This window comes from Corylus avellana, chromosome ca10 (assembly GCF_901000735.1).
Source record: "Corylus avellana chromosome ca10, CavTom2PMs-1.0".
NCBI classification, from domain to species: Eukaryota; Viridiplantae; Streptophyta; class Magnoliopsida; order Fagales; family Betulaceae; genus Corylus; species Corylus avellana.
In genome coordinates this window covers 9,737,595-9,752,806 of record NC_081550.1, presented here as the reverse complement: position 1 = coordinate 9,752,806, position 15,212 = coordinate 9,737,595, and the positions used below count along the sequence as shown (strand labels likewise).

Below are 15,212 nucleotides of genomic sequence, written 5' to 3'. Positions count from 1 at the left end.
TAATAAAAATTTATACTTTTTTAATAGATATTTTACCTATTTCTGATGGAGATGCTCTTAGCCAAATCCTCGTAATCATTTTTTTCCCCAATATTCAATAAAAATAGATGTTCTATAATTTTTATCATATTATATTGAATAAATGTCTTTAAATTATAATCACTACTTTGATACTAAACAATTCATATTTTATTATATTATGAGTAATGTTAAAAAATAAGACTTTTTTTATTTGTTTATCTCTCTCTTATCCCTCAAAATGTGATGCGACTTTTAAATTTATAATTTGATCAAAATTAAACAATAAAAACTACATTATCGTTGGAGAGATAAAAGTCTTCATTCTAGCATTATTCATTATATTGTCTCCGAGAGGTAATTCAATCGGCTGAGACCATGCCTAATGAAACAAAAGTCATTAGTTCGAATCTCCCTCCCCCTTTTATGTAGACATCTAAAAAAAAAAAAAAGCATTACTCATTATATTAATATTTATTTATTACCATGTATAATTATTATCAACCTTTATAAAATTTGAATAATTTAATTCCAAAATAAAGAAAAAAGATTTTTTTTGTTTTTATTGTAAATTAGGATAGAGATTCCATAGATAACTATACTCCATTGGATATCCTTTTATAGCCAATACCCTTTTCCGATCAAACGGTATAATGATTCACCCAGATTTGAATTTGAGTTTACCAAACCCTAAATTCCCCAAATTTCCGAAATTTACATCCCTGTCCCTACCCTTCAACTCGAACACCGAGCCCCTGCGTTGCAAAGCAAGAGGACACCCCCGTCAATTTGAGAATTAAGCAGTGGCAAAACCGTCAAGATGAAAACATATCGTTCGGGGAGCAACAGTGTACTTACTGTACAGAGAGCGTGACACAACCCATTTCGGCATTTCCCCTTGGGCGTGCGGTTGGGGTACCCTACGTAATTAAAATACACCGAGTACGGAGCAAAAGGGACCCATCATCCATCGTCAATGCGGAAACCGAGCAAATCTGAGCCGTCCGTTACCGCAACATTCGGTTATAAGAAGCGTCATCATCATCCAGAGAAGCTTTGAACTTGACGGAGAGACAAAAGGGCGTGGGGCTTCCACTCCTGGCGCAGATATCGGCGACTTTCTGAGTGACGGAGAGAGTGAAACGTTTCTGCAAGCGTTTTTCTTCACTCTTTCAGGTACTTGTGTTTCGCCGCTTAGCCGGCGCTGGTTCATTTCAAGTTTTCAACGGCCGATTTTGGTCTCCGATACTGTTTTCAGAGTGTTTAGGGTGTTTTCTGGTTTAATATCTGTAATGCTGGCTTTGTTGGGGTGGGGTATTTTAGGCATTTCCTGTGTGTGAGCTCGATCTGTGACTGTTTTCTCTGTTTCTGCTTTGAGGGTTTTTTATTTTTTTATTTTTTTTCTTTATTTTTTAGGCTCTGGGTTTTTTTTCTTTATGTTGTTAAGCTGAGGGTTTCCCGCTCTGTCGTGGGTCTTTGTTGTTTTGTGCTGTTTGAAAGTGAATTTTTGTGTTCTGAACTTGGTACCGCAATGTTGTTGTGCTTTCTTTTCTTTAAGAGTGTTTGGTTAGGGTATTTCCCGTTCTGAAGCTCGATCTGTGCTTTTTTGCTTTCTCTTGCTTGCAGTGTTACTGGATTCTCCCTCAGCAGAAGTTTATATGTACTTTTGGGTAATTTGCCCTGTGAATGTATGTTAGTCTTGCTTGCATGCCTGTTCTCAAAATTGCTTCTTGAAAGCGTTTTTGTTATCTCTGTTTGTTTATGTGTTAGGAAACCTGTAACTGATTTTGTTTTGTTTTGTTTTGTTTTTTTTTTTTTGTTTTTTCATGGGTTAGTTTTGCATGGCCTTTTTTTTTTTGCCTCGCAAAAATTTTATTTATTTTTTCTGTACTTTGGTTTTGTGGTCTAGGTTTGTTTATTAGTAATTTTTTTGTTTGGATGTTGGAATTTCAAGAGTTTTCTCTGGCGTTGCATGATTTTTTCACATTTTCGTTTCTGTTGTGTTTTTTCAGCTTTGATGGCTTAAGCACTCGCTTTTTCTGACGTGGGGTTTACAGTCCTCAGGTTTCTGTTTTTCGTCACTCTTCAGGGTTTTCCCTAGTAATCTTTCCATAGATGCGTGTTTTACAAATCTGCCTTATTTTTTTATTTTTTTTTGTTCCTGTTGAAGCTTTCTCAAAGCTCGTCTTACAGTAGGCTTACGTGTTTTAAAATGCATTCTTCTGGTTTAGTGTCGGAAATAAATAGGCACTTGCTTGGTTGTCTGGTTATTTAGGCGGTTTTTGTAGCTTTGCGATCTGCAATTTTAGCGTGCGTTGCCTTTTTGTTATTTTATCCTTTTAATTTTTTGTTCTTAAATCGATGAGAATTTTTGGTTTTTCTAGGTGTACAAGCTCTGTTTTTTATTTTTTATTTTTAAATTATTGTTATTATTATTATTTTTATTACCTTTAGGGGTCTCTGTTTGTTTGAATATTTTTCTTGCCATGCAGTGAAATGGTCCTACTCCCCTAACCTTTTTTATTCGATTTATTTGAAGCAAAGGGCTCTGATGATCCTGTAGGAGTAATAATTTCATTTCCTAAAATTTTAAGTACCAAGTTCTCCATTGGTTGTTTTGTGCTGTCTTTTCTGACGGATGAGATAATCTTTCATGTGTATCAAATTTTTGGATATTTGAGTACCATTGAGGGTCTTTTTTAAGTCTCGGAATCTGCGTTGTTATGTAAATATGCTGTAGTAGCCGGTGATGTGTTTAGTTTTATTAAGATTGTCTGTTCTCAATTCAGTTTACGTATCTTTTTTGGGCTAGAAAATCTGTGTGCCTTCAAGGACAATTCATTGCTCATATTGAAGCTATAACTTATTGAGTGCGTAATGGTCATTTTGGATAGCCTGGGTGGTTCCCATGTTTCATTTACCTCTCTATTTAAGCCTGAGGTTCTCCAGATAATTTGATGAGCTATTAAGTTTCTTCACATGAGTTATTGGAACTTGCTTTGACTTGTAACCTCTCGTGACAGTGCATTTAGGATTTCTGAGGTATTTGCATTCTACTTGGGTTATGGATTCATTTGAGCAAGACGGTAACGGTACAGCAGATGGTAACGGTAACGGCAGCGCACAGGAAGCATTGCCACCTCCTCCCCCTGTTATCCCACCAGATGTTGTTCCATTGCGTGCGGAACCAGAACCCCTTGGTGAACCAGTTAAGAAAAAGGTTCTACGAACTCCTATAGCGAGACGGGGTCTTGGAAGCAAAGGGCAAAAGATACCTCTGGTTACAAATCATTTTAAAGTTATGGTCTCAAATGTTGAGGGCCATTTCTTCCATTATAGTGTATGTTTCTGTATTTCTCTCATATAACACTCCTTTCATTGAGGGCCATTTCTTCCATTATAGTTTATGTTGCTGTATTTGAGTCTCCAGGAAAGTGTAGAGTTTCTCAACTTAATCTTTATTAAATTAAACTTCCTTGTTATCTTTCAAACAGGTTTCTGTGACTTACGAAGATGGGCGCCCTGTCGAAGGTAAAGGTGTTGGAAGAAAGGTGATTGATAGGGTGAAGGAGACTTATGATAGTGAATTATCTGGGAAGGACTTTGCTTATGATGGGGAGAAGAGTTTGTTCACTGTTGGATCACTTCCCCGCAATAAACTTGAGTTTACTGTTGTGCTTGAGGATGTCCAATCCAACAGGTATACCATCAGGGTTTGTGATTCATTTATTCTAGGTATTCTGTATTATTGTCAATTTATCTCTAATTTCTAGCAAACCTAATTTCTGTGTAGAAACAATGGAAATCGTAGCCCTGATGTCAATGGAAGTCCAAATGAGAGTGATCGCAAGAGAATGCGGCGACCATATAACTCCAAGACATTTAAAGTGGAGATTAGCTTTGCTGCGAAAATTCCCATGAATGCCATTGCAAATGCACTACGGGGTCAGGAATCAGAGAACTCCCAAGAAGCCCTAAGAGTGCTGGATATTATATTGAGGCAGCATGCTGCTAAGCAGTGAGTGAACTATATTTGATTAGTTCGTTTTTAATTTTCACTAGCTTTCTATGTAGCTCAATTTTGATCCATTAAATAATTAACGATTTTGTGACTGTTGCAGGGGCTGCCTCCTTGTTCGCCAATCTTTTTTTCACAATGATCCAAAAAATTTTGCAGAGGTTGGTGGTGGTGTTCTTGGCTGCAGAGGGTTTCATTCAAGTTTTAGAACCACCCAGGGAGGCTTATCTCTGAACATTGGTAAGATCTTTTACAAATTTGTTCTATATTTATTCGTCTCTGAACTTATTCTTTGTATTACTTGTTCTTTTGCCTTTCTATCCAGATGTATCTACTACCATGATCATACAGCCTGGGCCTGTAGTGGATTTTTTAATTTCCAATCAGAATGTGAGGGATCCATTTTCACTTGATTGGTCAAAGGTAATTAAATCTGCATCTTTCTTTTATTTATCTACTTGGTTCTTTTACCCATTTATACATCTGTTTTTGTTTCTGTTGACAGGCTAAGCGAGTCCTCAAAAATCTGAGGATTAAAGCTAGTCCCTCGAATCTTGAGTTCAAGATAACTGGCTTAAGTGAGAAACCATGCAAAGAGCAGACGTATAATTTCTGTCATGTCATCATTTTTACTTTTCCTTTGGTTGTGTTGAGACTGGTCTTGCACCTAATTATAAACTGACTTACTCTTAATAAGTAATGCATTTTGAATAATTGTTATGCTTGTGTGTTGTAGCTTTACACTGAAGCAGAGAACTGGAAATGATGTGGATGGTGAAAGTCAGGTGGAAGTGACTGTTTATGATTATTTTGTTAATCATCGTGGTATAGAATTGCGTTATTCTGGAGATCTTCCATGTATCAATGTCGGGAAGCCAAAACGCCCAACTTATTTACCTCTTGAGGTGAAGTGATGGGTTATATCTGCTTAATTAAATACTGTATTAACAATGCATTCATCTTATCTACAAGGTTTTCTGTTTCATTTTTCTTTTCAGCTGTGTTCCTTGGTGTCCTTGCAACGTTATACAAAATCTCTATCCACTCTTCAAAGAGCTTCACTTGTGGAAAAATCTAGGCAAAAGCCAAATGAGAGGATGAAGGTTTTGTCTGATGTAGGTGTCTCTGCTGAACTTTGGAAGGATGTTATTCCTATTGTCATTTTTTTTCCCGTTAAGTTTCTAGTTCTTGTGTTCTGTTGTAGGCTTTGAAAACCAACAATTATGATTCTGAACCGATGCTATGTTCAAGCGGTGTTAAAATCAGTAACAGCTTCACTCAAGTGGAAGGCCGTGTTCTGCCAGCACCTAGGGTACTTCTTATTTGTCATAATAAAGTGGCATTTCAGTTTGTCTAAATGTAACCTTTGGATTGATTTTGATAAAGCATTATTACCATGGAATCAAATTAGCTCTTCAGACTAATTGTTGTTTTTGTTTACTCAACAGTTGAAAGTGGGAAACGGGGAGGACTTTTTTCCTAGGAATGGTAGATGGAATTTCAATAATAAGGTATTTATTGTTTTTATTGTTTTTTCTACTTGTGATTTCAGTTCAGTAATTCTCACAGTATTTTCAACTGCTTCTGTAGAAATTGGTGCAGCCAACAAAGATAGAACGATGGGCTGTTGTTAACTTCTCAGCGCGTTGTGATATACAAGGACTTATACGAGATTTGACTAAATGTGGAGAGTTGAAAGGAATTGTACGTTAGGTCATGATATGAATACTACAATGTTTTGTCTAGTGACTGACAGTTCTTTTTCCTGTGTTTCTGTAGCATATAGAGCCTCCATTCGATGTGTTTCAAGAGAATCCTCAGACTAGACGTGCTCCACCTATGGTGAGAGTAGAGAAGATGTTTGAGGATATTCAGTCAAAGCTTCCTGGTGCTCCACAGTTTCTTCTTTGCTTGCTTCCTGAGAGGAAAAACTCTGATCTTTATGGTAGAGACTGATTTGATCCATTCTTTACTGACAATGTTAATTATGTTTACAAAGTGACTGCTAAATGAAATATGTTGCATCTCCAAGGTCCATGGAAGCGAAAGAATCTTGCTGAGTATGGAATAGTAACTCAATGCATGGCTCCTCAAAGGGTTAATGACCAGTATCTTACTAATGTTCTCTTGAAGATTAATGCAAAGGTGAGCTACTGTGATGAGTGTAGTTTAACTGCACTACCTCTGTTTCCCTTTTTGGCTTTTCTGCTTCTTGTTGCATATTATTTGTTGGGATACAAGGCTTTGGTGTTATTGTATTGCCAAACTTGTTTAATTTACTTTTTGATGTTGCAGCTGGGCGGTTTGAATTCAATACTGGCAGTTGAACACTCTCCCTCTATTCCTATAGTTTCCAAGGCTCCCACCATCATACTTGGGATGGATGTGTCACATGGCTCTCCTGGACAGTCTGACATACCATCTATTGCTGCGGTAATTCTTATTTTGCACTTTTCTGTTTTGTCTGTTTACTTAAAGTTACTATTGAACTACTTTATATACTCTTTATCAACTTCTAGTTTAATTTTAAAAAAGTTCTTATCTAAGATTCATTTTGCTGAAACTCACAGGTGGTTAGCTCAAGGCAGTGGCCATTGATTTCTAAATATAGGGCCTCTGTTCGGACACAGTCTCCAAAGGTTGAAATGATAGATTCGTTATTTAAGCGTGTGTCTGATACCGAAGATGAAGGCATATTTAGGTGGGTTTTCATGAGCATATTTAGGTGTACTCTTTTGCATGATCAGTTCCTGCTGACTTTGTCCTTGGGCTTTTGCTCAAGTTCTGAAGGTTGGGGCTGCGGATAGTATAATGCTTCTTTGGATAGTCAAGTGACAATTAAATACTTCAAAAAGATAAAATGTAAAGTGAACTCAATAAAAGGAAAAGTTCCTGCTGATTCCTCGCCTAAAAAGTTTAAGCGACTTCTGATGGAAACTCCTTTCCCCCTTTTCTATGGTTGTACTTCTTCAAATTGAGCTTTGCTTTTCTGGACTTCCCATGTGATGCATTTCTGCAATTTCAGGGAGCTTTTGCTGGACTTCTATACGAGTTCAGGGAAAAGGAAACCTGATCAGATCATTATATTCAGGTATGTCTTTCCTTTAGATTGCTAAGGTAAACGTTACTCCAATGTTTTCTGTTTATACTAACATCTGTCCTCAATTGTCATTTGGAAGTAGTACTTGCATTGGTCCAAAACAAAGGTTTTAATTCTTTTTAAGAAAAAAAAAAAAAAAGAAAAAGAAAAAAAGAATCAGTTCAGAAATAAAAATGGAAATTGGATGAAAATATCAAGCAATGGAGCATGTGAAATTGGTTCCATGTGGATGCAATTTTCATTTGTTTATGATTTTGGGTACAAAAAGCACTCAGATATAATTTAAAGAAAGAATGATAATTGAAGCAAACAAGTTTAGAAAAGAATAGTGATACACATGGGTTAGGTGTTAAATCTTTTTTTATCTTCTGTTTTTCTCCCAATTATGGATAGTATAATGCTTCTTTGAATTGTCTAGTGGGAATGTATGCACTATATTATATTGTGAATAAATTTTGGCATTTTAGTTGCATATGGTTAATGTGATCAACATGAAAATCATCTTGGTTGTTGCTCTGATCCTTGCAAGAATCAGTCTATAGCGTTTGTTTTGCCTATGCTCTGTGTGCTCATCAATTAATTAAATTCAATCAACTTACCATGTCTGTCAATGATCTTAAAATTCCATGCAGCGGATCTTTGGGTTTTTTTTTTTTGGGAGGGGGGTGGGGTGGGAGATGGTGTTTTGGCATGTTATAAGCATATCAAAGTAGAAGATGTGAAACATGTTAGTGGTGGTGGTTATATGCTGCTGTTCATTTACAGTGCTATTTTTGCTTCAGTAATGCTTCTCTTAATTGGTTATTTACTGGATTTTAGGGATGGAGTCAGCGAGTCACAATTCAACCAAGTTTTGAACATTGAACTGGATCAAATCATTGAGGTTCTTTAACCCAGCCAATGCTCTGCAATTATATATTTAAAAGCTGTGATTCCTTGCGTATTTTGGAAATGGGATATACTTTACGTTTGTTAATATTTCTAGGCGTGCAAATTTCTTGACGAGAAATGGTGCCCCAAGTTTGTGGTTATTGTTGCACAGAAAAACCACCACACAAAATTTTTCCAGCCTGGTTCTCCTGATAATGTTCCACCTGGTAAGAAATCCCGTAAGTTTTGCAGATTTTTCTATTATGGCATTGGACAAGTTTCAGATCCCTCTTTCTTTTCCTTTTTTATTTTGGCAGGAACAATTATAGACAACAAAGTCTGTCATCCACGAAACAACGATTTCTATCTTTGTGCTCATGCTGGAATGATTGTATGTATCAATTTGTTATATTTTGATTTCTAGGATTATTTTCTAAATGTCCCAGTGTGTTATCTTTGATGTCTTGGTGTGTTCTTAAAAATGAATCACTTGCAAATCTAAGGATTTCTGCAAGAAGTAGATAGATATACTGATTTTGCTACCCATTTCAATCTTTTGCTGCCCAGGGGACCACAAGGCCAACACATTACCATGTGCTGTATGACGAGGTTGGCTTTTCTGCAGATGATCTACAAGAACTTGTGCATTCACTGTCATATGTGTGAGTAGATATTGGGCCTTAAGATTACTTCAATAATTCCTTTGGAGCTAGGGTTAGCTGTTACAATTGTTTTGAATTCTATTCGTTGTTAATGCAGGTACCAGCGAAGCACAACTGCCGTCTCTGTAGGTAATTTCATGTTTACCATGATGCAATTTGTGGTTGGTTGGTTTGCTCTTCAAGGATCACTGGTCATTGCTGATGCAATCTACTAAAATAATATTACACAAGACCAGGAAGCCTCTACTTACTGTAGTATAATTGGCCTATTGATCTTACTACATCACAATATTCTACTTGGTTGCTTAAACCTGCAGCTTACTTTTACAGTGCAATTAAACATCAAATATTTCTAAAATTTCTCTACCTCAATCTCTCTTTGCAGTTGCTCCAATATGCTACGCCCACTTGGCAGCCACCCAAATCGGACAGTTTGTGAAATTTGAAGACACATCTGAGACATCCTCAAGCCATGGTGGTTTGACATCTGCTGGAGCTGTCCCTGTCCCGCAGCTGCCCAGATTAAATGAGAATGTGTGCAACTCCATGTTTTTCTGTTGAGGATTGCATCCTCTACATGTGTTAGATGGTGTATTTTGAACAAATGGTCTGTATATAGCTGAAGTTATTTGGTGTGGCCTTACTTTGCTGAAGGCGTTGGACCAAGCAGTAACTTGAACCCTTTTGGTAACTTAGTAGTTCTATGTGTAGGCCTGTCACAGGCATCTTGTTGTAAGTTGTACTCTTGCATGCTGCTGCCTACCTGTTTTGTGGCCATCTTTTTGACATGCCTTTACTAACATGCTGAAATGCTGGAGTTACTGATGGCTTTCTTGTAATTATGGATCTAGTTATGAAAGGACTTTGATTTGGTAGGCAATTTGGTAATTTCACTGTTGGCTATGTCAAATGTTTTTAGGGATTTGTAAGATGCTTGTAGCTTGTTTTGGTTATGGTTTTATTTTTTTGAAGATAGTTTTTCTCTAAATTGGGTTACAGGAACTTTTTCTAACTTAATTTATAAAAATGACGTGTCTTTTTTTAGTAGCAGTTGAGATGAACATGAGTGTTTTATAATATTTATTTTAATTTTGTCCTTGTTATTAAACTCATGTTTTTAACATATTTGAGGGACACGTTATTTTTATAGACCAAGTTGAAAGAAGTTTTTTTTTTTTTCTAGGAACTTTAATGCACGGTCACATGAGACTCGTTCCTGTTAGGTGAACTCTATATATGATGACCTTGACTGCAAAAGTTCGTACGTTGTTCAGATGTAGTTGAGGAGAAAGTTCCAGGCTAAAGCTGTTCCAAGCATCACAAGTTATCCCATCTTGGAGATAGTTTAAAGTCAGATGTAGTTGAGGAGAAAGGTCCAAAGTCAGATGTAGTTGAGAAAGGTCCAGGCTAAAGATGTTCCAAGCATCACAAGTTGGATCATCTGGCCGCAGGTGTCCGTTGCGAAACCATTGTAGACCAGAAATGGTGCCGCCAGTGGGGATGTGTAATCATGGACATAGACAGCGACTTTCATTCCCTTAGAGCAGTGGCCTTTGCTGCTGAGGAAGTAATATGACTTTGCATTTGTGAGATTAAAGACGTCACGACCACCCTGTGTAATATTCTTTATGAAGTTTTTGTCAATGCAATTCTCGTAGCTTGTCTTGTTCACCTCCAAAACATCATAGGTGTGCTTGTCAAACCCGAAATCTTAAAAATGGAAAGATATATGGAGTTATTGTTTGACATAACTTTGAGACAAAAACTTATTAAAAAGATATAAAAAAAAGAAAGAAAGGAGGAACTTACAGAGCCAATCACCGACATAGAATTGCTCGTTGCTCGACCATTCCGCGAAGTTAATGTTAGGTGCCCAAGTATATCTTCCTCCTCCAACCCTATGGAGCACACTGTCTCTGCACTCCACCAAAAACGTACCCATCATAATGGCCATCAACCACAAAACCATTTTCCTGAAATTCTCCATTTTTATCGCTCTTTTCGTCCCTTGGCATGGCACAAGGTTTAAAAACCACATGCACATGCATATCTCATGCATATAGGAGAGTGGAGAGAACCCATCTTAACCACCGTATCATGCTTTTGTGGCTGCAACCTAATGACTTGTTCTATTTTCATTTTTCCATCACATCAAAAGATCATGACATATCTCTTGGGCTGCTGCAAAGCCATCTATGACACCATTTGAGTCCTCTTTGCTACTTCTTAGTTATGTTATAGCTTAAACTTGTCTCACACAAAGTTTAGAGTAGGCTTTTAAATGTAGTCCAGGTTTAAAAAAGCTATGTTCTAATAGAGGGGAAAAGTATGAATGTGACGAGTCGAGAAAAAAGCTATCACTGAAAAAAAAAAAAAAAAAAAAATCCCTATTCAAATTATAATTGGAGCTTCCTAAAGTTACTTGTAAAGTTCGGTCTTAGTGATGAACCCATGTGAGATTTAGCATCTATGAGCTCCTTAAGAATTAACTACCTCAATGTGGATTTCATCTTCATTCACATGATTTGAATATGATACACAAATACAAATTGTCTCCCCTACTTGAATCGTTTGTGTTTTAAAGTGTCTTTCTTGGAGGAAACAATTTTAATTGGATAGCATGAAGAAATATGGCCCACTAATGGACACAAAATTAACCTTTTAGGACAATGTTTAACCTTTCTTGCTAATCTAGTATAGTCTTGGTTCCCGTTAATCTAGATTTTTGTTTGGGTCAATGTCTTTTTTTTTTTTCTTTTCGGAGAATTAGTTTAGGTGACAAGAATCTTTTGCCCCATTTCTCTCTCCCGGGTTCTTCCTCATGTGTCCAAATCAATCCTCATGGAAAAAATTGGCAATTGAGGATTTCTTCATGTCCTTTATTTACACAAAACTATTAAGGGCAATATTGGCCAACCCTTGAGGATAAACATATTGGGACATTAATTAGAAGAAATACTCTTACATTTCCAATTGACAAAAGAGGACAAGACCATAGATCAAATTAAAGACGCCATAATAGGAAGAAGAAGCCCTCACACCCATTACACATTTCTTATACATATTTATATTGGATGGTATATTTTGAATTATAATTAATACAATAAATTAATATGACAATTTTATATGATATACCGATGAGACAAGGGATGTACATAAGAAGTAGAGAAATTATGTAGTAATCATTTTTTTTTTTTTTTTCTAAGCAAATGAGGAAAGTGCTACAAGGTAGGGTCTTCCCCATTCTTGTTCCAAATGAAAGTAAGAATGGGAGACCAATTGGGAATGTATCTGACCATTAGGTTGGAAGCAACCCATCTAGCTAAACAAGTGTGCTCTAACATTAGCACTTCCAGAAACTTTTCTAGCTTTCCAACTATTAAAAGAGAGCAAGAAAAAGTTGATATCAGAAATAATATAAGCAAAGTTCCAATCCTTGAAGAGATCCGGCTCTTGAATGGCAAGAATGATGTTAATGGCATCCCCTTTTAGAATGAGAGAGTACACCCGAAGGGAAGCTGCTGATTGGATAGCTAAAAGAGCCGCTTGAGCCTCACCTAAGGCAGCATCTGTGGAAGAGAGGCATTTAGTAATTGCATGTATGATATTACCATTAGAATTACTAAGGACCATGGCAGAAATAGCAAAATAAGACCTCACCGTAACATCAAAGTTGGGTTTGACAGTTCCCGGAAGAGGAGGACTCCAAAGAGAAGATAACTTAGCATCAGCCTAAGGGTGATTATGATTCTTCACATCAATCAAAATTTGTTGAAGAGACTTAGCAAAAATTGGTTGAACATCATTGTGCACCAATTGATTTCTCACATACCAAATGTGGTCAAGAGTGATGGCTGCAAGAAGTTGAAATTGTCGAATCTCATGAGTTGGAATAGCTAATTTTTGATGAGGATAAAGGATAGCAGTGATCCACTCAAATATAGGGAGATTGTTGAAAGATTTAGAAAAGAGAGGCCAAGAGGAGCTATTCCACAAAAGTCTAGCAAAAGAATAGTCAAGAAAAACATGAGAAATAGTTTCTTGAGCATCTTTACAAAAGGGACATACCTAGGCAGCTTGATCATTAGAAAGAATAAAACGAGCAATATTAGCTCTAAGCCTCTAACAGGCCATAAGTTCCAAGATATCTTCCAAAGAAGATGCTTCAATCTGTGTTGAAGCTTGAGGCCCCATCGGCAATTCCAGATTTTAGGAGAAAAAGGAGAAGTCTTGCTATGGGAAGTAATAGAAACAATTTCATGAGCTTACTTAGCCGAAAATTGCCTAGATTAAGCAGGAGTCCAAATCCATCCATCATTATGCATCAGCTGTGGAATATGAATTTTTTCGAATCTGAGTAACATAATCTATATCAAAAAGATCATGCAACAATGAGACATTTCAGCCTTTCTTGATATGATCAATCAGCTCCTCTACATGGTAACCAAGGAAGCCAACCAGATTTGGATTGGGTTTTGGTTTGAAAGAAGAACAAGTGGGGACCCAAAGAGAGGTCCAGATGTTCACATGTTGACCATTAGCGATGGCTAAACAAGCCCCTTTCTCAACCACATCTGAAGCATTTAACAAGCCTTTCCACATCCATGAGAAAGTGGGATTGAAAGTGGTGTTATGAAATTTAGAGCCTTCCTTAAGGTATTTACCCGTAAGTGCAGCCACCCAAAGTAGAGGTTGCTTAGAAGTTAGTTTCCAGCCCAATCGAGCAAGCAAAGATTGGTTCATGAAATCCATGGATCTAATTCCCAGTCCTCCCAAAGACTTAGGCTTACAAATGTTATCCCAAGCCAATAAGGTGAGATTGTGGCCCCACCAGAATTTCCTCAAAATAGCATTCAGCTCCATGCAAAAACCGTTAGGCAACAAAAATATGGACATAATATATGAAGGAATGGACTTGGCCACAAACTTGATGAGGTTGGTCCTAGCAGCTTGAGAAAGGAGTTCTCCAACAAGAAACTTTGGACAAAATTTTAATTTTTAGGGGTAATTACCTTTTCCCCCTATCAACTACAACACATTGTCATTTTGCCCCCATAAACGGAAAACCCTACTACCCGACCCCATCAAACTACCATTTTGTGCCCCAAACCCCAATTTCGTTAGTCAAAGACGTTAATTCAAACGGTCAACCCGTCACTTTGCCCCCATGAATTGCAACGCATTTTCACTTTGCTCCCTTAAACTACAACGCATTGTCACTTTGCTCCCTTAAACTGCAACGCATTGTCACTTTGACCTTCTGAGTTAACGCCTTTGATTGACGGAAATGAGGTTTTGGGCACAAAATGGTAGTTTGATGAGGTCGGGCAGTAGGATTGTCAATTCATTGGGGCAAAGTGATAATGCGTTGTAGTTGATGGGGTGGAAAAGGTAATTACCCCTATTTTTTATGTCAACAAAAGTAAGCTTTTTACTCTTATGAAAAAAGGGAGGGATGCCAAGAGATTTTGTCTTAGAGGGGATTAGGGAAATATTCAGAATGCTTTTCATAACACTAATGGTAGAAGACTTACAATTCTTGCTAAGAAACTAGGAGGATTTGGAAAGGTTAATCTTTTATCCGAACCAATACAAATAAGTAGAAAGATAGTATAAAATAGCATTGGCTTCTCTATCCTTGGCTTTAGAAAAAATATCAAGTCATCTGGAAATAGAAGAGAGAAATAGGAGGACTTTGTCTAGTTATTTTGATGCCATGTAAATTCCTAAGAAGTTCTTCCTTCAGATAAGCCTAAACAAAATTTCAGACCCAAGAATGAAAACAAAATGAGAAAGGGGATCACTTTGTCTAAGACCACGAGTAGGATAAAAAATACCATAAGAAGAGCCATCCAACAAAATAGAGAAGGAAGTGGTGATGCATTGTTGAATCCAACCAATTCACTTAGAATTAAATCCCAAAAGACTAAGAATTTTCAATAGGAAATCCCATTCCATAGAGTCAGAAGCCTTCTCAATATCCAATTTTAAGGCCATAAGACCTCCATTGCCTTGTTTATGCTTCATGGTGTGAAAGATTTCATGAGCAAGAACATTATTGTCATGTATGGATATGCCTTTTAGGAAAGCTGATTGAGTGGGGGAGATAATTTTTTGGAGATGAGGTTTGAATCAGTTGGAAAAAATCTTAGAAATGATTTTGTAGTTAAAATTAGTGGGACTAATAGGTCGGAAATGATTCATCTGAGAAGGATTATCAATCTTGGGGATGGGAGCAATATTAGTATGATTGAATGCCTTTAACATGTAACCACCTCGAAAGAAAGATTGCACAGAAGCAACAACCTGATGCTTTACAATATTCCAGTAGGTTTTGTAGAATAAACTTGTCTACCATCAAGGCCAGGGGCCATGTTAAGACCTAGACTAATGATAGTCTGATAAATCTCAACCTCATCAGAGATGGAGCAAAGAATAGAATTATCCTCATTAGTGACAACCACATCAACCAAGTCACTAAGAGAGTCATCCAAAACTGGAGCAGTAGTAGTGAACAAATTCTTATAGTGATTCACCATATAAT

The 15,212-nt window shown here is 37.0% G+C and overlaps 2 protein-coding genes across 3 annotated transcripts; one reads left to right on the top strand and one right to left on the bottom strand.

Moving 5' to 3' along the window:
• The first annotated feature begins 1,037 nt into the window (after positions 1 to 1,037).
• Positions 1,038 to 9,556, top strand: LOC132163279 (protein argonaute 4-like). Of its 2 annotated transcripts, XM_059573503.1 has the most exons (24): positions 1,038 to 1,194; positions 2,031 to 2,082; positions 3,042 to 3,358; positions 3,513 to 3,718; positions 3,812 to 4,036; positions 4,140 to 4,276; positions 4,362 to 4,459; positions 4,542 to 4,639; positions 4,773 to 4,941; positions 5,035 to 5,151; positions 5,241 to 5,348; positions 5,485 to 5,547; positions 5,627 to 5,740; positions 5,816 to 5,981; positions 6,069 to 6,181; positions 6,332 to 6,469; positions 6,607 to 6,737; positions 7,062 to 7,127; positions 7,956 to 8,019; positions 8,122 to 8,233; positions 8,324 to 8,397; positions 8,574 to 8,668; positions 8,766 to 8,797; positions 9,054 to 9,556. In XM_059573503.1, exons 3-24 carry the CDS (start codon positions 3,083 to 3,085, stop codon positions 9,227 to 9,229), a joined length of 2,778 nt encoding a protein of 925 aa, XP_059429486.1. In that variant the 5' UTR covers positions 1,038 to 1,194; positions 2,031 to 2,082; positions 3,042 to 3,082; the 3' UTR covers positions 9,230 to 9,556. The 2 variants fall into 2 exon arrangements, with proteins under 2 accessions (XP_059429486.1, XP_059429485.1); XM_059573502.1 differs by lacking the exon at positions 2,031 to 2,082 and having other exon boundaries at positions 1,039 to 1,194.
• A 301-nt stretch (positions 9,557 to 9,857) lies between these two features.
• On the bottom strand, positions 9,858 to 10,655 carry LOC132164747 (early nodulin-like protein 20). The gene is made up of 2 exons (XM_059575302.1): positions 10,478 to 10,655; positions 9,858 to 10,378 (listed from the first exon to the last, which is right to left on the bottom strand). The coding sequence occupies exons 1-2, from the start codon at positions 10,653 to 10,655 to the stop codon at positions 10,050 to 10,052; spliced, it is 507 nt and encodes a 168-aa protein (XP_059431285.1). The 3' UTR covers positions 9,858 to 10,049.
• Between the last annotated feature and the right edge of the window lie 4,557 nt (positions 10,656 to 15,212).

Excerpts from the sequence above, each read along its gene's own strand:
- LOC132163279 (XM_059573503.1), top strand. The coding sequence starts at position 3,083 with ATGGATTCATTTGAGCAAGACGGTAACGGTACAGCAGATGGTAACGGT. Across the intron at positions 6,738-7,061 it reads GAAGATGAAGGCATATTTAG|GGAGCTTTTGCTGGACTTCT; the intron begins GTGGGTTTTCAT and ends CTGCAATTTCAG. Across the intron at positions 8,398-8,573 it reads GTGCTCATGCTGGAATGATT|GGGACCACAAGGCCAACACA; the intron begins GTATGTATCAAT and ends TTTGCTGCCCAG.
- LOC132164747 (XM_059575302.1), bottom strand. The coding sequence starts at position 10,655 with ATGGAGAATTTCAGGAAAATGGTTTTGTGGTTGATGGCCATTATGATG. Across the intron at positions 10,379-10,477 it reads CTATGTCGGTGATTGGCTCT|ATTTCGGGTTTGACAAGCAC; the intron begins GTAAGTTCCTCC and ends TCCATTTTTAAG.